Source organism: Aulonocara stuartgranti (assembly GCF_965226115.1).
Source record: "Aulonocara stuartgranti genome assembly, chromosome: 11".
Classification (NCBI taxonomy): Eukaryota; Metazoa; Chordata; class Actinopteri; order Cichliformes; family Cichlidae; genus Aulonocara; species Aulonocara stuartgranti.
Genome location: NC_138947.1, coordinates 12,209,453 through 12,233,059, shown reverse-complemented (window position 1 = coordinate 12,233,059; position 23,607 = coordinate 12,209,453). Strand labels below are relative to the sequence as shown.

The window sequence follows — 23,607 nt, the reverse complement described above, 5'->3', positions numbered from 1 at the left end:
AAAGTCTAAAAGATTTAAAGCTTCGGCCTCAAAAGCCAAACAGAAGCTTAGAGTTCACGTTGATAGAGCAGGTCAATGTGAACAATGCAAAACGAGATACAATTACATTTTTCTGTCTGATACAAACAGAAGCATCGTTTCATTTTCTTTACAGAAATTATTTAATGACAAGAATATCAAACTTTATCATTTATTTGTTGAGTGTCAACAAATCTAATAAAAAGACCAAAACCAACAATAAACTGATTGAGCATACGTGTTCTACCCTCTCTGTCTCCATTTAACTGTGGCCAAAGATGAAAAGCCACAAATAAAAAAAAGTCATAATAATTAATTGTTGCCCACACAATACTGAAACTGCACACTGCTGTTACAATAAACACAAGCACTGCAGTTAAGTCTCTTCCTGCTAATGTTATGATTTCTACAAACACAGAGTAATGGTCTGAAGCATTCAGGTGTGTTTTAATACACAAATAATACAATCTTCCCAAGACCGGACGTCTCAGTAAGTTCTCCCCGAGCTCAGACAGTGTAATTCTCAAAGAAACTGCTTAAAACTCAAGAGCTACATCTCAGACTCAACAGGCATCAGTTAGCTTGTTATTTGTTAAAGTTCATGACAGCACAAATGAAAAAAGACTGAACTTGTTTGGCTAGTTTGGAAGAGTTACCAGTACAAAGCCTTGTTTTTGAAGAAAAACAAGTTGGCAACATGGCTTAGGTTTGCAGAGTTGCATCTTATCAACAACAACATTCCTTCAATTGTGTCCTTTGGACAGATAAGACCAAAGTGGAGATGTTTGGCCATAATGCACAGCACCTTATTTGGAGAAAACCAAACACCGCATATCAGCACAAACACCTCATACCAACTGGCAAGCATGGTGGTGGAGGGGTTATGATTTGGGCCAAGCAGAGCTTGATCCAGGCCAAGCTTTAGCTGTTAGATAGATGACTCGAGAAAGCTTTGGTACAGAAGAGTGCATGGTTGACCTCTTCTGTACCAAAGCTTTCTTGAGTCATCTGTCCAACAGCTAAAGCTTGGCCTGGGTCATGCAACAGGACAATGATCCCAAGCCTGCAGCGTGTGCAGTGGCAAAGCTGTGAGAGAGACAGACAGATGTGCATAGAGTCCTGCAAAAACTTTTTTTTCATATGACTGTATATGTGCATATGAACATGCAGACTCTGTGGGTCATTGGTAGTCACATCACATGGCAGTAAACAGTTGACTTGGAGAGCAAAGGAGGGAATGCAGCACAGAAATGTAATCTTGAAACTATCAACTACCTTCTGATATTGCTTTGGATTTCATTACCTTTATAAAATCGTATCTGCATTCATAAACAGTGACCGGTGCACGGTCTTGGCACAGACACCTGCTGGCCTAAACTGTCATCCTCAGAGTCTGGCTGTCTGGCCAAGACTAAAGGGTTCCCAATGTGACTGCCAGTGTTGTAAATATAACTATTCAGTAATCCACAGGTGAAAATACTGATCTAAATTTGCTCCTTTTCCCTAAAAACTGTTGGTTTTGGTCTTTTTGTGAGATTTACTAAAATAAAGAATGAAAATTATAAAGATAATGTCAGCTTGATTCTTTAATAGATCCTGATACATTAGTGTTTTTTACTACGGTGTCTCTCTATCTGCAAGTAGAGCGTTCACTGACATCACAACTTAATCAGTTTCCCAAATATTACTTACTCTGTGGAGTTCGAGCGAGCACGGAACTTCTTTCCTTTCAGTTTCTTACGATTACCGCTCAGGTTTCCTGAAGACAAACAAAACAGAAGTGCACATTTAGATTCACATGCTAAGTATTTAATGGGATGATAATGAAAAAGCAGGCCTGTATGAGAAGGGCTACAATTGGTTTGTTAGTTGTGGTTTGAATTTAGCCTAAAGATCAGAACGTGAGTTAGATTCTTTCACTGTTTCCTGTCCTGAACAAACACATTCATTTTCTTTCATCCTGAGAAACAAAAAAAAGCACCGCTTACCTTGCCACGAGTTGCTTCTTGGTCGCCCATTTTCACAGATGTCAGTGATGTGTTTGGCATCTGGAATTCTCTCACTCCACGAGTGGGACAGGCCATTAGATCTAGGTCACATGAGAGAAGGAAAAAAAAAAAAGTTCAGTAACGTCTTCCTAAGATGCTGCAAGTCTGCTGCAAATGAGGCTAAAATGAGGCTGAGGTAAATGAATCAGAAGATGAAGATGCCATGTCATCATTATGAGCCATGAAAACATTTCATGACAGATGAATATGACATGAGATGAAAGCACTTGATGCAAAACTGCCAAAATGCTCACAGGTTTCTGCATTTTGGTCATTTCCAGAAAAAGGTAAGACACCTAATGAAAGCACGAAAACATGTTGAGCTCATCTACACCGGTGATGCACACGCACACACTTGCCAGCAAATGACTGAGTGATGGTGAGATAGCACACCTGAAGGCAAACAGTGAGCGGTTCTGAGAAATGGATGGGATGGAGGGAGTGAAGGACGGGGTGCAAATCTGCAGGTGCGACAGGCAGGCTGACCTCTTCTTGGAGCTGCAGCCCGAGTTTGTGCTTACACCCGGAGGCATGTCGCTGTAAAATGAATCTGCATCCCCAGGTTTTGTGACATAGTCACCTGGAGGCATTTGCCTGGAAGTACAGAAGAATTCATTTAGATGCTGCAGAGATGAACACCATGACAGGAAACAGCCACCTGCATATATTTTAATTAAAAGCTTTTTATAGTCCATTTATGATCTGTGCCACATTTTGTTTTCTTCTACTCTGGTGACTGCTTTGAATTTTTCATTATGTAATTAGTTGTTCAGTTATTGCACTAAGCTTGCACTAAGAGCCCCCATTTACATTTCTCCCTATTTTTGTTCTAGCTCAGTCCAGTTGGCTAACATCATTATACTCTCATGTCTAAAAAAAGGGAAAAATGTTTTTTTTAATACATATATATACATACACATATATATATACATACACATATATATATACATATACATATATATATACATATATATATATATATACATATATGTGTGTATATATATATATATATATATATATGTGTATATGTATATATATGTATATATATATATATATATATATATACATACACATATATATATGTATATATGTATATATATATATATATATGTATATATATATATATATATGGTGGCTGACTAAATACTTTTTTGCCCCACTGTATGTTTTCTCTATTTTCTATAATAAAAACACTCATAAGCATTTCAAAGACTTTTACTGGCAATATAAATATGCAAAGAGTGTTTTGGCTACTTCTTGCTTTTTACTTTAAGAAGTGGTACAAAAAAACCCAAATGTAAAAGATTTCTGACCTCATTAATAATTGGCTTGTTGAAGGTAATTTTCAAAACAACTTTTCGTGACCTGATATTCGTCACTTTCTTACAACCTTTTCTTGCCAACGATGAAAATAGGTCATACAAATAAATAAAGGATGTCCATAAAATGTATATAAAAGGAAGAAGGACGTTTGTGGAGTGGCCGTTTGGTTTCTTCTATCGAGGAGACAGACCCCAGCGGGGTTTATTTCTTGCCAGTTGTTTTAGAATTGTAAAAATCAATGAAACAACTTCACCAACCCATCTTTACAAAGCTGAAGAAGTCAATCTGCCTTCTTTTCCAAGCTCTTAAGAGTAAAATGTATCCATTTATAAATGTTACAAATTATGCTAAAAAAGTGAATTACAAGTCTGTTGATTTAAAACTTTGTTATTGTAAATCACCTGCTGGAGCCACATGCAGTACGATCGGGGCCCACCACAGACTCATGGCCCTCATAATGCATATTTTTACATTTGATATTTAGTTTTCCTTTTGATTATATAACTTCATGTAGATGACATTTAAATGCAAGACGATTACTTGTAGCAGATTAGAAAACATTTTTGGTCATTTTTGTTATTATGCAGGGCGGGGATATTTCAGATTTCCTCAGGGTCTCGCTGCAGATTTGTATTTAAGATCTTGCTCCGGGTTTTGGATCATTTGAGCACAAAGAAACGACTGAGTATTAACTACAGGTTTTGTGGTCTTTGCAAAAAAACAAAACAAAACAAGGAAAGAAAAAGTTACTGAGAGAACAATAACACACTCAAACAAGCTGCAGCTCTGTCATGCACTTTAGAGTCACGCTTTAAATAACAGAGTAAGAAAAAGATGTTAAAGTGTGCAAACCGGCAGAATCTCCGGTGAACCTCAGACTCGATGTAGCATTTCTGCTTGTAGCTCCTGTAAAGAAAACAGCAATCTTATAACAATCCAGAAAGTTCATACTTTTATTTATTATTATTTCCACTCATCACTCATCATCAGACATGCACAAACTATGTGTAGACTCACTTGTAGCACCAGGCTGTTACAGCCAGTATTAGGGCGAGGAAGAGGATAGAGCCCGCAATAGCCCCGATGATGATGTTAGTGCTGTTGATACCTGAGACAGAGGAAGAGAGTAGAGTGGGAAGCCAAATGTGTATTAACTGAGATGTGTGTGTCTCTTGTATCTGGAACAATGCAGACACATGGGGATACACAAACCACAAAACAGTGCAGCAGAGCACAAAAACACAGAACATTTAGCAAGAAAAGTTCATCAGGAAGACACGGGAGAAAAAAAACACCAAAACCTCAGTCACCCTCCAACACTACTCTGAGGGGGAACCTACAAGTGCTTCCCATTCAGGGTAACAATAAAAACTGCTTGCTTCTCAATTGAATGAGGGCTGTAATTATCTAACTGTGATGGGACTGAAGTTGGAGTGAGACAAGACGAGGAGGAGCGGGAAATGACATCAAAGACAAGACAAACACAATGAAAAAGGAACCTAAATCTGACCTCAAATCACTCCGTCAAAGACATCGGCCTGTCGACAAAGAATGAGTGTGAAAATAATGACAAACAAAAAGAATGACATGCAAGGTTCAGTGAATACAAATGCAGCAGGTTTAATGAGCAGACGTGAGCCCCCAAAAATAACAAAAATTAAAAGACAATTGAAAAGCAACAAAAAGGATGACATATCTGTGGTGAAGTGGAAGGACAATGAAGAAAGAAATGAAACGGGTGTAGCAGGTTGGGAAGAGGGGTGGGGTTTTTACAGAGGGACAAGTGTGCAGAGCAGCCCTGAAATATGACTGGAGGGAAAATGTGATGTAGAGACAGAGGCAGGAACAAGTGGAACAGGTGCAGAGGGCAGATAAAATGTCTACCTGAAACTGAGGCTGTGGTTTTGGCCACAGGAAACATGAAGCTACAATCCTCTCCTGTCCAGCCCTGGTTACACACACACTTCAGCTCATTGCTGCACACCTGCAGGATGAAAATGTAACATAATTAGATATTTGTCGAAGTCTGTTATGGGCACTTTATGGGTCAAAATTCAAGTTGGTCTGATTGCAACCACAAAATATGGTGACTCAAGTCTTTATGTTTCTCAAGTTATTTCAAGTCCACAATCAGGCATCAAAACATTAAAATAAAAAGAAAACCCCGACAGCAGCTAAATAGATACTTCCCAAATACTATAAGTGGGAAACACTTATATTATATTATATTATATTATATTATATGATTGGATCAATTCTAGGCGTTGGTGTATGAGTTCGCTGTTGGCGTGTACCCCATTTCCAGAGCAAATGGCCTTGTCAGTCGTCCCTGGGCAGGTGCTGAAGTTGAACTGCTGGATGGGGAGACATTTGTGGTTGAAGCAGATGCTGTCTGTGCCGCAGGCCGTCCCGTCCTCGACGTATCCCAGGTCTATATCTCCGTCGATCACCACGTGAGCACCACTGAAGAGCAAACAAGACTGAGTGACTTGAAAGGCTATGTTGGCTTGCAGTAAACGTGGCGTGATGTGCAGGCTGCTGTTTCTTAGTTCATCTGTGATGTTTAGAAGAATGTAGTTTTCCTGGCTCGGTGGGTCTCTAACAATCAATGAAGGATTTACTTGATGCTAGAGTTATGTGCTTTGTAAACAACTGAGAGAGCAACAAGCGAGGAGATTTTTTTAAGAGCGTTCCTCCTTCAGTGCTGCACAAACAATAGTATTCCATAGACTAAACACAGATCACAAATGATCATTATAGACTGTTTTAGGTGTTTTCTTTTTTGTTCCTTTGGCTACCTGCAGTCCAAAGAGGCACTGTGTTGGGCTACAGAGAATGAAGTCAGCCCTCCCTGCAGCTCTCCCAGTCGTGGAGCAGGAGAGATGTTGGAGCACAGCAGATAGCCACAGTGAACATCCCTGAACACAAAAGGTGCAAACACATATCAGCAGGAGAGGAAAGTAACCCAGAGCTCCACAGGAGGCACAGACGACTGGCTTACTGCTTGTTACACTGGATCCACGTGTCCTTGTCTTTTCCACAGTTGCCTTTTTCTGTCCCTTCAATGTTAAGCTTCTCGTAGCAGAACTTGTCAGCTGCTGTTGCCTCTGAGGGAAACACAAGCAATTTTAAGGAGAATAATACGAGGGTGTTTTCTGTGCAGCTCCTCTAGATCTCCTTGCGTTGGAATGCACATGAGAGAAAACACCTACTTTCTCCCCAAATGAACTTGCACTGTCTGTCTTTGGTTTTGCACCTTCCACTGAAGCAGCGACCCTACAGGCAAACAAGGTGATTCTTAACAAAGTGCATGCCAATCAGCTGAGAGGTTTTTAAACATTTTAATGCAAGATCACATAAAACTCATCAAGATCTTACTTGGTCTTTTTCACATGTGTAACCATCCATCTTGTGCACATTTGGTGGACACTGCAAAAAATAGAGAAAGCCTCAAAAATACAGTGATGCAAATCTAAGTATGAGCAGATGTTTAGGAGGAAAAATCCGTGCTCACCTGGCTGGAATTGCCCAAGCAGATTTCTGGGATGTCACAGTCATTCACCGCATCTCTGCACACAATTCCCCTGAACTCCATCTGTATCAGCACACAAGACAAATTAAATCGGAAAAGGTTTTGTGTTTCATTCCACGTCCGGCAGAAAAAAACAAAAAGTCAAACGTTTTTTGCCATCATAAAGTAAAGTGTGTGACAAGTCTGCCCATTCACAGCTAAAACACACCCCATCAATGTTAACTATGTCCATATCTTTTCTTGTAGGATTTAATGGTCCTAAATAGTTTCCGTTTCAGTTTCAGTAGCGGAGGAGTGCCTGAAAGTGGCATAATCCCCGGAGACCACGGCTATTTTTTCAGTGCTTCCAATGTAGGAAAAAGGATATCTAGTTCAACACTTCCTGTTTTGTCAGTCATTGTTAGATTTTACACAGATACATTTTTGAAAAGCTGATTTAAAACTAAATCCCCATCAGATCGTAGCTAATAGTATTTCAGCTTCTGCTCTCCACATGGACTGTTTGTCTGCATGCAACCAAACCCTGCTTGAATGTGACTAAACCAAAAATCCACCATACTCTGCAGCTCCATATCTGTTTATAAAGATCAGTATATTTAGATAAAAACCACTTAAAACCTGCTACTGTCCGGTTTAGTACCTGGCAGTTATTGCAGCAGAGTCCATTGCTACAAACAGAGCCCTGAGTCAGGGTGCAGTTCTTGCAGCAGTTCTCTCCTTCTTTTGCACATTCCTGAAAGGAAGAAAAACTTTTCTCAACACAGTTTATTCTTTGCCTTAATTTCTCCAATGACTTTACTTCACTGCTTCAGATGTTAACCCTTTTTCTTTGATTGTTTATTTTGCTGTAACTCATCTCTTTGACCTTGGATGATCATAAAGGTTAAGCCTTCAGTATATATATCTGTGTATTTTTCATTCATCCGCGGATGTTTAACTCACCGCTGGGTTTCCGCAGTCACACTCCTCTCCTGGCTCCACAAAGCCATTGCCGCATTCTGGAGGGTCTAACAGCTGAGTGAATAAAGAGCTAAATTAATATATACACTCACCAGCCACTTCATTGGGTATAGCTGTTCACCTGCTTGTTGATACAAATATCTAATCAGCCAATCACATGGCTGAAGCTCACTACATTTAGGCATGTAGACATGGTCTGGAAGACCTGCTGAAATTTAACCCGAGCATTAGAATAAAGGCGATTCCAGCTACTTTAAACGTGGCATGGAGCTTTAACAGCTCCCAATCTACTGGCATTTTCCTGCACAACCATCTCTGGGGTTTACAGACAATGGTCAAAAAAAGACAAAATCTCCAGTGAACAGCAGGACAAAAATTCCTTGTTTGATGTCAGAGGTCAATGATCAGACTGCTTCCAGCTGACAGGAAGGGAACAGTAACTCAAATAACTACTTGTTACAACCAAGGTATGCAAAAGAGCATCTCTGATTACTTCATTCAGCAGGAAAACACACCATATCACAGAGCTGAATGTAATGGAACGGGCGATTCACATCATGGATGTGCAGCTGATTAAATCTGCAGCATCTGAGTTATGCTATCATTTGAATGGAGCAAAATCTCTGAGGAATGTTTCCAGGATGTCACGAAGAAGCAGATCTGAAGGCAAAGGAGGGTCCACCCTGATACTAGCAAGGCATACCTAATGAACTTTCCAGTAAATATAGATTATATACGTATGTAGCATTTGGTTGAAAGTATGATGTACCTTCAGAGGTTTGTTGAACAGGCAGGCTCCTCCACCGCTGTTCAAGAAGTTATAGTACTCCTCCACATTGCAGTCAGAGAATTTCTTGGGCAGGTAAAAACTGTTCAAAACAACAAGAACGCATCGGGCTGTTAACGCGGACACAAAATAAACCACGTGTGCAGATTTTACTGTGTGCGTGAGAGGGTTTCCTCCCTGCCAACACCAAAGAACAAAAGACTGAAAAAACACAGTTTTAAGCACCTTAACCCGTTCAGTCTTTGTATCGTGCATTTACTTAATTACAATTTAGTTTTACACAATTTTACAGTTACTAGTGTGAACTGTTTTTTTATTAATATACTTAAAATTGCTTCTTTTTTACCAAACATAAAACACACTTTAAATATTAGAGGTTTTACGGCAGGTTCACTATACTCACAGTTCAGAGGAGATCCTTATAATAACATGGAGACAGACATTTAGCACAACTGACTCTGTGAACATCGTACGGAGATATGAGCGGGCTGTAAATGGATTCTAAGATGTGCCGTTTTTACGTTGTCCTGGAAAACAAGCCTAATATTATCGATGAGTCATTTTTAAGCCGGCATTGCATTATCATTTGACACTGAAGCCCCAAAAGAACAAAAAGAATATCTGACTAATTTTTTTAATGAGTTGCTCAGAATAGAAATCAAGCTCTGCTGAGAGTGTCATCAGCTCTTTAATTCTCACTGTGATTGCTTCAATTCATTTATAATTAAAGGCTAAAGTCCAGCTGGATGGCACATCCATCCGGACTTCAGTGTCCGATCTCAGCGGAGCTTGAAAATGCCTGGCCAGGCTGATGCTTTTAATGGCATTATCCCAACAGTGAGCAGCACTTAAATATTATTATGTTCTTCTGCACTGTTAGTCTTAATCCTGATTATTCTGCAGGAAAAGGTTAGAGTGGCTCATCAGGCCTGCCAAACCAGACAATGCAATAATGAGAGAGTCGAGGGTGGGAGAGGCTTTGGCTGATGTTTCATGTGTAATTTGACTAAATGAAGCCATCACCAATGATGACGATGGTTATATAAAGAGGAGGTAATGGATGAAGTACACTACAATATTTCTGCAAGTTTTGGGAATTAATAAGGTTTATTGCTGTCCCGGCTCTTATACGGGATTTGTTCTTGAAATCTTGTAGCTTTCATTCCCTTTTAAACATCAAGATGAGGTGAAGCAAAGAAGAAACATGCTTGTGTGATTCCCCAGTTGGTACCACATGGAATAACACTATTATTCACTCTTTATTTCACAGCATGCACACAATATGATCAAAATATGTATTATATTTTTAAAATAGAAATAAAAAGACCACTATAAAAACCAAACTATTTCGCTAGCAACCTTCTTCCTTCCTTCGCTCCGTTACAGTCAGCTTATAACACCTGGTGGTTATTAGGACGCTCATCAGCAGCTTAGCCATTTCTCAATTTCTTAATCTCTGCATTAAAATTGTGAAGTGGGATTTGAGTCTTTGTCGTGCCTGTCTATTCTTGGTACTGTGCGTTTTAGGCTATCTGGCCTCATTAAATTAAAAAATATTAAAGGCTTTAAGGTTGCTCCCTTTGAAATACATATTTTGACCCGGTTTGCTGATGGCAACACCCATTCTCACAGGAGAAGGAAGGAAATAAAAATAGAAAAACCTACAGAATTTAACTGCTACCAAATCCTAACTTAACCTTAATGGAAAATGTGTTTTTTTTTAAGAAACTTCAGTTTATACAAGGTGTAGTTAGGATTTAAGATCTTAAGAAAAGCTACTGTATACACTGCATAGGAGCACACATACCCACAGATGGGTGACATATTAAAGGAAAAACCTGAGCTTTGCTGGCACAGCTTTGGGAGCCTTTGGCCCCTTAAAGAAATGTGTCAAATATTGCAAACCTACATGAAGTTGCTCTGACTGATCCTATAAAAAGGCAGAGGCCACTTCCAGGATGAAAACTGTACAAATATCACTGAATGATTTAATGAGTGTGAAAATGATGTGAATCATTTTGCTGTCTTCGCAAACACCTGTGAGAGACTTGAGTGTTGGACAGCGCTGATTAAAACATCTAACGAGGAAGTCTTTTCATTACTTATCTTGTTTTTCTCTTTCCTTTAATTTGTGTCCCGTCTGTATTTTAACACAAATCCACTCAGACACGCACTCGCGCAACACACAAGCAAACAGAGGAGCTACATCCTGTGAAAAAACTAGTTAAAGGTAGTCAGGTGAAGAAAATCAGACATGCAGGTGCTGAGGGATTAAAAATAAACTTCAGAGGCCGCTCATTGAATACAATCGTCTGAAACACCACTGACTCGATTTTAGGGAAATTGCTTGGGTCTGTTCACAGGTGACAGGTTTAAATAAGCACAAAGTCACCTGTCCTCTGTCATGTGACCTTGTGACAATAGAGGTGGTTTATTAAGGTAAGCCAATAGAGCAGGATCTCAGTGTTTAGGAAGTGTACTTGTTGTGTTGTTACAGGAGAATGAGACAAATATTGACCCAAGATGAGAATGACATTGCAGACTGTATCAACTGGATAACGATGAACAAAAATCAGTAATGAGAAGTTTTAATTTTTAAACAGCAGGGTGGAGAAGAAGCCTCTCGGCAATCGGGAAAAACAAATCAATGACATTTATCAGCTATTCAGTCAGTAACATTGCCCAAAAACTGAAAAATACACACTAAGTATGTGATATTTTACAAAGTGATCATGAAAAATACAGCCAGTGTATTACAAACAGGACATCAAGCTGTATTTGTTCATATCATCTAGGTAAAATGAGAAGCTGGGGCCACAGTGGCTGTAGTGCCCTTGGATGACAAAGGGAAAGGTTGTGATGACTGACAACCTCCCTCCGACGCAGCCATTTGGTTCAAAACCAGCACAAGCAACGCTCACAAGCTTCAGCTCACCTGCTGTCCCATTCGGGATGGGGGGGGGGGGGGGGGGGGGAATTGTAAGAAGTATATAAGAAGAGAGGTACACGCACACAGACAGACAACACACACACAGATCACACACAGACACTCACAGTGGCATGATGCCAAGCAGGCCTGTGCAGTCCACAAAAATATTTTAATCATCTATTTTCTTATCTAAGCAAATAAGACATTACAGAAGGCCTTTATGCAGAGAAATGCTCAATGTTATATAACAAGAAGATAGCAACTGGAAATTAAACCTGGACTGTCCCCTAGTGGTGAATTATAAAGGTACAAGAACACAGCAGTGAATGACATACATGTAATTTAAATGGATAAATAGATTGATATTTGAGATTTAATTGGTTTTAAATACATAAGAGACACACATGTAAACTTTGTGTTTACATATTAACACATAGCTTTGACAAGGCAGGATGACACTTATTGATAACTGCAGTTATAGCGATATTTAAGTAAATATTCATACAGGGAAGGGAACGAAAGCAACTTATAGTCTGGGTAACATTGCATCCAACTCCATGCTGTGTCAGAATTTGTTAAAATGCTTTGATGAGACTGAATCATCGGCATCTGTGAGAGTTGACAAGAATTCAGCTGTGAGATGAGATCAGGAAATGCACTTTGAAAAGGAACTTACCCAATGTCATCCATGATACAGCCGGCCCAGCGATCATCACACTTGCATTCACCTGGAAAAATACATTTGTGATATCATCAAAATTGAGTTTTAAGAAGAATGTGTGTTTTTATTATTGTTAGGGGGGAAATTTGACAATATTTACAAAAACAAGTGCAATTCATATGTAGTGTACAGATGTGTAAAATACTGGACACAGTAATAATAAAATTAGGGAGGTTTGGAAAAGAAAAACATAAAAGCACATAATGCTGGAGAAGGAAAATGAAAAGACAAAAAAATGCGGGTATTTACATGTGTTTTTTACACATATTTTACTAGTTAACCTCATATTGCAGGAGACGGTTAAAGTTAGATGCCTTTGCATGTGTGTAAATGCATAAATATATAGAAAAGTCCAGAAAAGAAAACTTAAAAACACAAAGCAAACAAGCAAAAAAATATTGTTCTGTGACGTAAGTATAGAAAAAATAAAGATATTAATTATTATAGATAGTATAGTTAATTATTCTATTAGGTTGTAACACATGCCCAGCCATTCATTCCTCCTCTCCTTTTCTGGGGTGCATTTACAAGATATATGAGAATGGAGATGATGAAACCTCAACAAAAAACAAAACAAAAAACAAAAATAACAAATAATAATCAGTGTTAAATCTCATGAAGAGCGTGAGAGAAGACAGAAGGGATCATTAAGATTTAACGGTTTACCGTTAAGGATCCTCTTCTTGTCCGAGAAGATGCCGATGTTCTGTCCAAGAGACTGTGCGAGGGTAATGGCCATCTCATTAGTTTTCCCATACTGAAGAAAAAATGCAGAGGAAGAGAGAATGAAGTGAATCAATGAAAAAAAGACCAAGAATCTTTGATTTATTGTAGGAAATCTTGTTGTAAAGCAGAAAAAACAGTAATTAATTTAAATGAAAGAAAATTGAAATTATATGAATCCGATGGTACTTTTCTTTTTCTCATAATTCCGTTGATTTTTACAAGATCTCCAACACCACTGGCTAAAATACAGCTCCAAACCATGACAGAGCCTCCACCGTGTTTTATAGATGGCTGTAGACACTCACTGTTGTACCTCTCGCCTGACCCCTACTGAACATATTGGATTGAAAATTAAAAATTGGATAGGTGACTCCATTAGTTGGACCCATGTGCCTAAAGACACCATTTAAAATTAGTTCTTCGCTAAGTTGTTTGTTATGTGTAGACACAACTATGATTCATCCCGTTATTAATGCTTGAATGATTCATAGCTCAGTGTTTAGGGACTCAACAACAAACAAGCAAACAAACAAAAAAGTATTCGTCTGAAAGTGGGCGAAAAAGCAGCCAATGTCCAAAGAAAACCCTGAAGAAGTATTGCTCAAGACCACGTTAAAAATGGCAAAATATAGAAATGAGGGTTGGTTCAAGACTTTTGCACAGCACTGTATCCCTCATTTAATCACAGAAAACAGTCGGTGTTCGTGGTGATCAATGTAAACTGACCACTGTGATTGAACTCCACGTTGTCTGCATCATTTAAATCACCTTGTTGTTGAATTGTGCTATACAAATAAACTTGCCTTGCCTTGCCTTGCCTTTAAAATTATTTAATTTTCACTCACCTCATTGACGCCCCCTCCTTTGGTGAGAGAGCAAACTCCGCCCATATAGGAAGCTCCACCCCAGCTGCTATGAAAGCGAGACCCTCTGATGAAAGAAAAGGGTGTTTTATCAAAAGATGCTGAGTGTATAAGGGGAAAAAAAACATTTTATTTTCCTAACTGGCATACTCACGAGAAGAGGTGAACAGAGTCACATTTCTCCTTGATGAAGTCTTTCCTGTACTTCATGAACTCCTTCAGGGTCACCATGGGGTCATCGTCAATGTTAAATTTGTTGTCAGCTGACCAGGTTTCCATTGCAACGAGCACAATTCGGGTATTAAGTTGTTCCCTGAAAATCTGTGGAAAAAGCAAACTTGATATCAGGAAAAATGTCAAGAAGGTTTAAATACTTGTGTAACAGAAAGTGGCAAAAATATTCGGTTTGATGTGTCATGAGCATCGGCATCTCCAGCTGTTCAATACGACAGTGATCAAATGCTCAGTATGATCCTGCCACCAGACAGCTGCGGCACATCATAAGAAACCAGACAGACAGTAAACAAAGGTAACCGTCTGAAGGACACAGTGGGAGCAAACTCTGCTGTAAATAATAATGTTTGCTTTCATAAGACGCAAATCTGCAGGTGCCTCGGGCCAGACAAACACCGGAGGAGAGCAAAGTGTCTGCATTCAAAATAAATGCTAATGGTTTGTCAGTGCAGGGATGGAGGGGTCAGTGTGCATGATTTAATCCCATTGTGGCCCCTACAAACTCAAACTATCTGCCTCTGCTGGTGCATCTGTGTGGAGAGTTCACTGCTGCCAAAAGTGCAGAAGGAACAATACCCACAGACACTAAACCTGCTCCAGACCATTGTTGCGTTATTTCTTTTCCAGCTCTTATTCCAACATTTCTTCCAGGTGTATGCTATAGTGTTTAGCATAGATGAAAGAAATCAATGCGTGCCTCCTAAATAAAGCCTGCTTCATATGATCTTCTTCAAGGGCACAACAAAAAGCATGACCTTTCTCCAGCTTCACCAGCCTCTCAGCTTACAGACGTGACCCTGTCCCAGCTCAGATTTCAGTAATACAACACACAGACGTGGCTACAAATAATCAAACACTTAAAATCTGCCTCTGAGCTGTCGGGATGCCACCACTGCTTTTGACATCCAGTCATCTGAAAACCTCATAACTGGGCGGTTAATGGCTGCTCGCGGCATATTATGGGCCAGGAGAGGCTTTAAATGGGGAGAGTGAGGTTGGTTAAATGAGAAATCAGTGCAGCGTGCGCTCGACTCCAGTACCTGGGAGTGCTTGTGGCAAGCTTTCCAAGAAGCGGATCGATACAGTTCTTACCATGTCAGCGATATTGACCACTGTCTTAGCGTTGTTGTTCGTATGCCCGACGGAAAGCCGGTGCTTCTTATACTGTAGAAAGAAAAAAAAAACAAAGAAAGAGAGACAAGAAGGATAAATTAATATAAATGGGTTTCATAATCTGGAACAAATTTACTTTAAGCCATTTTAATGCATGGAAGAAGCCTGTGTCTGCACATTGGATTCAGTCTTAATGTTGCTTTTATGATATAAAAACAAAGTCAATTCCATTCCAGTGGATCTTAGTTGATCAGAATGTTTTTTCATGCTCAGTAAAGGCAGCGTTTGAAGTGCATGCTCTTACTTTGTTTACAGCCTTGACTCTCAGCCCAACCAGCTTCCTGTAGACTCTGAGCTATTTAAAAGATGTTTTTCTTTTAACAAAACCCAAGAAACCACACAACAAACAATGGAATGAGTCTAATTTCATACATGTCTTAAATCCAAAGCCTGACATGCTTCAACTATTTCTTCCTGTTTCAGTATTCATCAATCCATCTTCTTCTTGTCCAATTCAGGGTCATATGGGTGGGTGAGCCATCATGCAAACGCCACACGGAACATCTTTATCCCGCTAGCAGATTCAAACCCATGGCCTTTCTTGTTGTGATGTGACAGTGGTAACCACAGGACCACCGTGCAACCCCCTGTTTGACTATTGTTTACTGGAAATGGTAACACCAAGATTTACGTGAATATCTATCTATGTGGATGACCACATGAATCTTTCTGCAAAATTAATTTACAAGAACAAGTGTATATGAGTCCAAACTTTTCCATCTTAGCTGTATTTTACATCTTTGAAGCATAAAATGTAAAATGAATTATTACGACTCTTAATATTGACAGAATTGTTTGGATACGCAGTCCTGTGAAAAACTAAGTACACCCTTTCTGCCTTCATAGGAATTAAGATGATAAGTAGCAGCCAGGTACTGATACTCAAATGGAATTTAATAATTGATCATCACCAAGTGTGAGCACCTCTATAAAAAGCAGACGTTTTGGCACTTTGCTGGTCTGAGGCATTCATGGTGTGTGTCAAAACAATGCCACAATCTTCCCAGGAGTGGACGACGCAGCAAATTGAACCAGAAGAGCAGATTTTCTAATGCTCGAAGAAATTTAAATCTACAGCCTCAGTTAGCATGTTAAATGTCAAAGATGACTGAACTTGGTGTGTTTGGAAGGGTTCCCAGGAGAAAGCCTCTCCTTTCTAAAAACAACATGGCAGCACGGCTAAGGTTTGAAAAGCTGAATCTCCTTTAGAGAGACGAGACCAAAGCGGAGATGTCTGGCTGTCATTACGGCGCCACATTTGGAGAAAACCAAGCAGCGCATCAGCAAAAAAGCACCTCATACCAACTGTGAAACACGGTGGTGAAAGGGTGATGATTTTGGGCGTTTTGCAGTAACGGCGCCTTGGCAACTTACAGTCATTGAGTTGACCATGGACTCCTCTTTATACCAAAATACTCTAAAGTCAAGTGTGAACCTAGACTTTAACCCCAAACCCATGAAATGCTGTCATATGACTTCAAGAGAGTTAGGCATAAAGGGACGTCTGCAAACTTCAATGAACTGCAACAATATTGCAAACAAAACTGTTTTTAGTAAATAAATACAGTCTCTGTGTAGTATTTTGAGTTGCTGTGCACCTGAGGTTGAAATTAAATAATTTTAAACCTGATAAGCACCAACTGAGTTTTATTATGACCTTCTAAGTAAGTCCGTAGAATTGAAAAGGGATGTGCACTCTTTCTACTATGACTGTTTGTGATGCGACAGTCAGACAGTCGTGATAAAAAGTGACGCTTCACACCTGCATCACTTCAATCTAGAGAGATTTGTGGTCAGTGGGCCAGCATAACACGATTTCTGGCTTCAGGTCACATTCATGTCTATTTTTTGTAGTCTCTAATAAGCTTACCATTAAATGGTCATTGATCACCATCAGCTCGATGTATTTGGTCTCATCTTCTACACTTCGTGACAAACGTGGAGCCTGAAAAGAGACGACAGTTTTATCATATTAACGGGAGGCAGACGCCATCTTTTTCTAAATAAAAAAATTAAAGAGAATTTCAAAAGAGTACAGTAAAAACAAAGGTCAACTCGAGGCTCAAAGAAAAATAAATGACAAATCAAAGAGCATCAGCTTAGCAAAAGCCAAACCAGGTTTGTCTGTGAGCCCAAATCAAAGTAAATATGAGCGCAGCTTTCAGGGCTGAGAGACAGACAGCTGCAGACACCTGACTATGTCTGAGAAAAGGCGAGGAGGGAAGCAGCCTCTACTTATAAGATAAATATTTCATGAAACCGAAGAAGACGAGAAGAGGAGAAGAGCGGGCTGGAGAGCTGTTGAGTGGGAGGAACGCTTGGAAACAGCGCACTCTTTATGAATTAACATAAAACATATTGACGGAAAGCAGTGTAATCAAGACAACAGCCTTGGTAGCATAATTAGCTCTCTGTCTTACACTCATGCAGGCATGCACAAAATATAAGCATCTGCACGCCTCCGCTGCTATTGGTGATCATTTTCCTCTGCCATCTGAGCAGCTGTGGTTCAGGTGGTAGAGGACTGTCCGGGGCCGGCGCTTCCTTCCCCGGTTACTATACTGCCTAAATATCCTTGGGCACACTGACTTCAAGCAGCTCTCAATGGCAGTCAAGCTGCCACCATTAGTGTGTGAGTGTGTAAGTGTGTGTGCGTGGATGGGAGACAGATTTTAAAGCACTTTGTAGCACCCTTCTAAGGTGAAAAGACCCTGCATAAGTGCAGACCGCTTTACCATTTAGTAGACTCATACCTGTCTCTTTTTCCTCCTGTGCACAACTTTTGACCCTGGAAATGGAGGGCTGGGAAAAGGTGGTTCTGGTAGAGCGCCTTATAAACAGACGGACACACATTCAGTATGTAAGATTAATTAAAGCACATCAGAAGCCTGGTCAGTACATGAACCATCAGCTTACCACCAAGGAGATCGTTAATTGCCTCTTCACCGGCAGATTTGTAGATCATGTGAATGCGAATATCCCCCTAAAACACACATGCACAGAAAAAATAATTATCCAGTTAATCAGCGAGACAGATCAGAGCCGAGTGACTTTTCAGTTTCAGGGCACAGACCGATTTATCTGCTTGAGAGAGAAGTGACGTCAAAGAGAATGGATAGAGCTTCTTGGTAAGTTGTAGTACCTTACTAAAATATTAATACCAATATTATAAGTTGATAAGAACAAAGGATATTAATCAGCTCTGTTCATTTAAAGCAAACTCAGCAAAGAAAAATGAATTCCGGTTTAGCTGTATTAATGACCTGTATGTGGTGATTACACATAGACACACCCTAGTGTGGTTTCATGAATTCTTATGCCTTACTTTATTTTATTTGTAGTTTGTTTGTTTGTTTATCATTTTATCTACCCTTTATTTGCTTCATTTTTTTATCATCCGCGTGGTTAAGTTTTTTGTTTCCACGTAAAACTTTAAGAATCACAGACATAAACGAATAAATAAAAATACTTTAGAACATGAGTTAAAGGGTGTGTTTACCTCCTGTGAGTCAGCTCTGAGGGCGGAAACACCCCGAGCTCTGCGGAGGGCACATCCTGTTTACTCTCCGAGCTACTGTACGAGACTCGGTTTGTGTTCAAGTATGTAAAGGAGAAACAGGCTGAGATGTTACCGACTTCACTGTAAACGTAGCTCAACAAGGTATAGTACCCTTTAGTCAATGTAGTTAAAGTATGAAAATAAATCGGCGTCAACAGGTTGCGGTAATGCTACCTCTTTAGCTTGTAGCTAGGTGGCTAATTAGTTAGCGAATTCGGAGTTCACATTTTCTACTAAGTTCTTCGTATTGAGTCAGTTGATGTTGACGATCGGCTTTTGTTACTGTTATTAACACGTATTAACAACTTTACAGGCCCTTTGCATTCGTCTGAGCAAAGAGAGCTAGCTGAGGGCTAGCAAAAGTAGCGGTAATTAGCCTAGCTGACTGTGCTATCTGCTAACCAGTTATTACAGAGTTGAGGTCTTTTGTTTACTACCACAATGCACACTGTGTCGGTACTGTATGTATAATTATACTGCTTTGGGTGTAATAATCACTGTGCTATTAACCCTGCTCACGTTGATCGTTAGCATAATCTAGAATAAATAGTTTAGATTCACCGGTCTGTAACAGCTGGCACTTTGAAAGTTACATTTAATAAAACACAATAAGATAGCGACTGAGTAAACGAAAACTGTAAAACAAAATGCTATTGAGACATGTCAGAAAGGTACAGTGATTATTGTTCAGAACATTTGAAGACCCTTCACAGTCCATTCATCCTGACTGTAAAATCCTGTCCGCCTCTAGTTTTGAGCCAGGATATCCTGTCAGTTAATCTCAAATCACCTAAAACTGTTTTGGTTTAACATTTTGATATAAATTAAGGATTGCTGTGAAGTTTTTTGTGTAGTCCTGGGAAGTCCCATATTTGAACATCCACCAAAAAATAAAAATAAAAATGACATTCCAAAATACAGCTGGTGACAATTTATGTGTTGCATATAGTTATACAAAAGAAAACTTGTGAAAGGCTTTTTGATGTGAAATTCTTATTCGTAAAATGAAGAAAATTGAGCAAATATCACAAGTCGTGCCACAGAAAACAAAAATATCAGTAGATAGTCCTAACCGAACAGAAAAAAGTTCTAGTTGAGTTTCCAGATGGTACTCTAATTATAACTGAGTAAATAATACATAAATTTGTTTTATCCTGGAGGAGTTTTTTGATTCAGGTTAAAATTTCAAGCTCAAATTTCTCTAAACGAAAAAACAAAACAAAGCCTTTGATATATGAAGCTATTTCACCACAACCCAAGCTTTGGCCATAAAATTATGAAGCAGATCAGAGATGGTTGAGCAGAAAATGTTGAAAAAATTTGTTGATTTGAGGTGGAATGACCCGGTAATTTAAACAGCTAGTGCACCTGGCTGCACCTTGATTTTTTTAGACCGTCAATGCCACAAGGAATTGGCCCATAAAGTGCTTTAAACATACTCAGTTAGACCCTGATAACCTTCAGAGATGAGATGAAAGTGGCAATAAGAGCTCTTTTTTTAAGATGATAAAATAAAAAGCAGTTGTAAGTTGCATTGTCTGAGTCAGTCACTGTTGCATGCGTCATATAAAGTTCGAGCCTTGCTCATTGTTCAGCTGCACAGTAATCTGTGTAATGCACTGCTGTATAGACACTCCTGCAGTGCAGCCTCAGTCATCGAGTCATTCCCACTTTGTTTGCTGGTGAAATGAGAGCATTGTTTCTCAGGGACAGCAGATATTGGGTCGACCACACTGTGGTGAATTGAAATACAGGGGGGTTGCCCATAGCTAGGTCAGCGTGTGGCACAGTTAGCTTGCTTCTATAAAGGAATGGGGCCATTCAGATAAACTTGTATAACCACGTTTTTCAGGAATTCTGTGTCCATCAAACTGATCAGTTGCTGCTTTCTGTCTGACTTGTGTTGTTTATCCAGGAAAACGGAAACTCCCCTGTCAGCAATAACCAGCCATGTCGTGCCGGGACATCCACGCCACCAATGCTTTTGCCTTCATCATTGCTATTTTGTCTGTAGGTGGGCTCACAGTGGCAGCATTAATTCCGCAGTGGCGCGTAACGAAACTCGTCACCTTTAATCGTAATGCCAAGAATATCAGTGTGTATGATGGGCTGTGGGCTAAATGTGTGATGCAGGATGGCTATTCAGGATGCCTCTACTATGATTCAGAGGTATTGCTTGATCTATTCTGCTTATGTTTTTTTAATTCTCCGATGTTTATAATAGTCCCAGCATTAATTATATATTATTATGTTTCCAGTGGTATTCCAAGTTGGATCAGCTGGATCTGCGGCTTTTGCAGTTCTGCCTTCCCACAGGCCTCGGTTTCGGCATTTTAGCCTTGCTGCTGTCCATGACCGGGATGTGTAAAACCTGTTGCTGCTCAGACAAGCCTGAACCGGACATTAAAACAGTTAGATGCCTGGTGAACAGTCCAGGTTGTCACCTGGTGGCCGGCATGTTTTTCTTCCTGGGCGGCGCAGTCCCCATTGCGCCCTCCGTGTGGTTCCTTTTCCGCACCAAGGAGATGAACGCTAGATATGCCAACATCTTCTCTGATGGCTTTGCTGTGTATACATCTATAGGCTGTTCTGGAGGACTGATGCTAGCCGCACTGCTGATGTTCATGTGGTACTGTATGTGCAAGAAGCTGCCTTCACCTTTCTGGTTGCCCATGTCCACGTCCAACTCCATGTCGACCCAGCCTCTCATTGCCAACGCACATTCTCCTGCCTCAGTTTATGTTCCGCAGCCTTTCCCACCACAGACTTTCCCTCCTACAGTAATTAACGCCCAACCGCATGTGCCCGCGCAGGGCTACGTGCAAAGCGTTATCGCACCTGCTCCACCACAGGTGTACGTGTCTCAGGTTTCTGCACCGAATGGCTATGGATCAGAGGTTGAAGGAAACCACGCCTACGGCTACGCTCCCTCACAAAGTTACGCTCCCTCGCAGAGCTATGCCCCCTCGCAGAGTTACGCTCCCTCTCAGGGGTACGCATCCAGCTATACAGGCCACCGCTACTCCACCCGCTCGCGGATGTCAGCAATAGAAATTGATATTCCTGTGCTGACGCAAGAGTAGTGAAAGAGGAGAGGCTGATAACCTCATCACTTCTGTCCATGAACCTCTATAAATTTCATCACTGATAAAACTAACAGAGTTTGATAGATGGAAGGTAATGACCTGAGAGCTATTTACAGCTTCAAGAGTAATAGTTTCAAAAATACTGTCAGTCAGTCCAGGCCTGTGAACTGCTGATGGCAGAGGATGAGAATCGGTAGAAACAACCCTGGATGTACCACATGAAGGATGAGATTAACCTCGAAACTAAAACACTGCATTCAGTTTAGTATTGTTTTTAAAAAAATACTTGTTTCACTGTTTTTTATATCAGAGTATGAGCACTAAATAATAGTTTATTCCTTGCTAAAGTGGCCAATGGACCAACCTAATTTTTCTAATTTTCTGTTACATTTGTGCTTGACACTTTATCCTTAATTTCAAGTGACTTTTGCTTGTGTAAAGCTTACAGTATGAGGATTGTCTGTTATCACTGCTGAAGTGCATTATGGACTGCAATTAACTTTGACTTCTGTGTCCTGAATGGACAACTACTCACCTGTTTTTGTTCTAACACGAAGTGTATAATGAACTGTCACTTTGAAGAGCAGCTGTCATTTCTTTGTTAACTGCACTAAGTGTGTCTATAATGTGCCTGGTTTAATTGCCATTGTTTACCTATGTTGTTAGCCTTGAGTCTATTTTTTTAATGTAAAGCCTCCTATATAGTACTTAATCATTTGATACAGCGTACTTTTCCAAGGTATTTGTGTCAAAAAACATCAAAAGGTGCCACTAATAAACCTTTTAGCTGTGTTCAGTCTGATGTACAAATGCAGTTAACATTACTGTATTGTCAGAAACACTAAGACATCTCTAGTGTGGTAGAAAAAAACTTGCTAATGTAGCTGGAAGCACTGATTAAGGCTGTAAGTCATGATTAAGCCACATTTGTTGCCTTCTTGCAGGTTCTGCATATGAAGTACAGATCTTTATGTGATTCTAAAGTGAAAATGTCAAAGAAACATGCTTTTCTACACTGTTTTTGTTTTAAATAAAACATAAATCACACTGTAATCACGTGCTTCTCTTTTTATACAAGCTGCAAACTCACACAGTTATCTATTTAGCCAGTCATATGGCAGCAACTCAGCGCATGTAGAGGAGGTCAAGATGACCCTGTAAAGTTAAAGATTTGCTTCATGGATGTGCAGCTGACAAACCTGCAGCAATCGCGTGATGCTATCAAGTCAACAGGGACCAAAATCTCTGAGGAATGTTTTCAATACCGAGGGGTAGACCAAGTACTAGCAACATGTACCTAATAAAGTGGAATAGTGGTTAACATACAAAAAGTCCCCAAATTGAAAGCAAGGAGGGGACGCAAGGTTGCATACTCCTTGTACCAGTCCCAAGCTTGGATAAATAGGAGGGCTGTGTCAGGAAAGGAAAGATGTGCATCTGTCTGCTGTGGCATTTCTTTTTTTTAATGTGGCCCAGCCATGATTTCAGCTGGTTATGGCTCCTCTTTCCACTTTAACCGAGAGAAATCAGGAGCCTGTGGGGTTCTTAATTCACACAAATGTATCATAAAATGTTAAAGCCCCTTCTCCAACCCAATCCCCATTAAGCCAGAGGACACTGAAGTGGTTTATGTAGCACTTCTTAAAAG

At 39.9% G+C, this 23,607-nt stretch overlaps 2 protein-coding genes across 6 annotated transcripts in view; one reads left to right on the top strand and one right to left on the bottom strand.

Moving 5' to 3' along the window:
* Positions 1 to 23,607, bottom strand: part of adam22 (ADAM metallopeptidase domain 22) — a 68,402-nt gene that overhangs the window by 6,843 nt on the left and 37,952 nt on the right. For 4 of the 5 annotated variants that reach the window (XM_082550748.1, XM_082550752.1, XM_082550750.1 and 1 more), the window contains 23 exons: positions 18,231 to 18,297; positions 18,068 to 18,144; positions 17,185 to 17,259; positions 15,234 to 15,305; positions 14,062 to 14,228; positions 13,890 to 13,974; positions 12,985 to 13,075; positions 12,274 to 12,325; positions 8,651 to 8,750; positions 7,864 to 7,935; positions 7,562 to 7,654; positions 6,904 to 6,984; positions 6,768 to 6,818; positions 6,602 to 6,665; positions 6,391 to 6,496; positions 6,188 to 6,307; positions 5,684 to 5,852; positions 5,274 to 5,373; positions 4,407 to 4,497; positions 4,242 to 4,295; positions 2,460 to 2,660; positions 2,007 to 2,107; positions 1,711 to 1,777 (listed from right to left, as the gene is read on the bottom strand). In XM_082550748.1, the coding sequence (XP_082406874.1) occupies positions 1,711 to 1,777; positions 2,007 to 2,107; positions 2,460 to 2,660; positions 4,242 to 4,295; positions 4,407 to 4,497; positions 5,274 to 5,373; positions 5,684 to 5,852; positions 6,188 to 6,307; positions 6,391 to 6,496; positions 6,602 to 6,665; positions 6,768 to 6,818; positions 6,904 to 6,984; positions 7,562 to 7,654; positions 7,864 to 7,935; positions 8,651 to 8,750; positions 12,274 to 12,325; positions 12,985 to 13,075; positions 13,890 to 13,974; positions 14,062 to 14,228; positions 15,234 to 15,305; positions 17,185 to 17,259; positions 18,068 to 18,144; positions 18,231 to 18,297 (2,156 nt within the window). The remainder of the gene's footprint in view (positions 1 to 1,710; positions 1,778 to 2,006; positions 2,108 to 2,459; positions 2,661 to 4,241; positions 4,296 to 4,406; positions 4,498 to 5,273; positions 5,374 to 5,683; positions 5,853 to 6,187; positions 6,308 to 6,390; positions 6,497 to 6,601; positions 6,666 to 6,767; positions 6,819 to 6,903; positions 6,985 to 7,561; positions 7,655 to 7,863; positions 7,936 to 8,650; positions 8,751 to 12,273; positions 12,326 to 12,984; positions 13,076 to 13,889; positions 13,975 to 14,061; positions 14,229 to 15,233; positions 15,306 to 17,184; positions 17,260 to 18,067; positions 18,145 to 18,230; positions 18,298 to 23,607) is intronic. The other variant, XM_082550749.1, reaches the window with a different exon arrangement.
* Positions 18,842 to 23,012, top strand: cldn12 (claudin 12). The gene is made up of 3 exons (XM_082550755.1): positions 18,842 to 18,975; positions 20,789 to 21,042; positions 21,132 to 23,012. Exons 2-3 carry the CDS (start codon positions 20,824 to 20,826, stop codon positions 21,954 to 21,956), a joined length of 1,044 nt encoding a protein of 347 aa, XP_082406881.1. The 5' UTR covers positions 18,842 to 18,975; positions 20,789 to 20,823; the 3' UTR covers positions 21,957 to 23,012.

What these genes read in the sequence shown, in the direction of transcription:
- cldn12 (XM_082550755.1), top strand. Translation starts at nt 20,824, where the DNA reads ATGTCGTGCCGGGACATCCACGCCACCAATGCTTTTGCCTTCATCATT. An exon ending in GCCTCTACTATGATTCAGAG is followed by an intron (nt 21,043 to 21,131) that starts GTATTGCTTGAT and finishes TTATGTTTCCAG; the next exon opens with TGGTATTCCAAGTTGGATCA.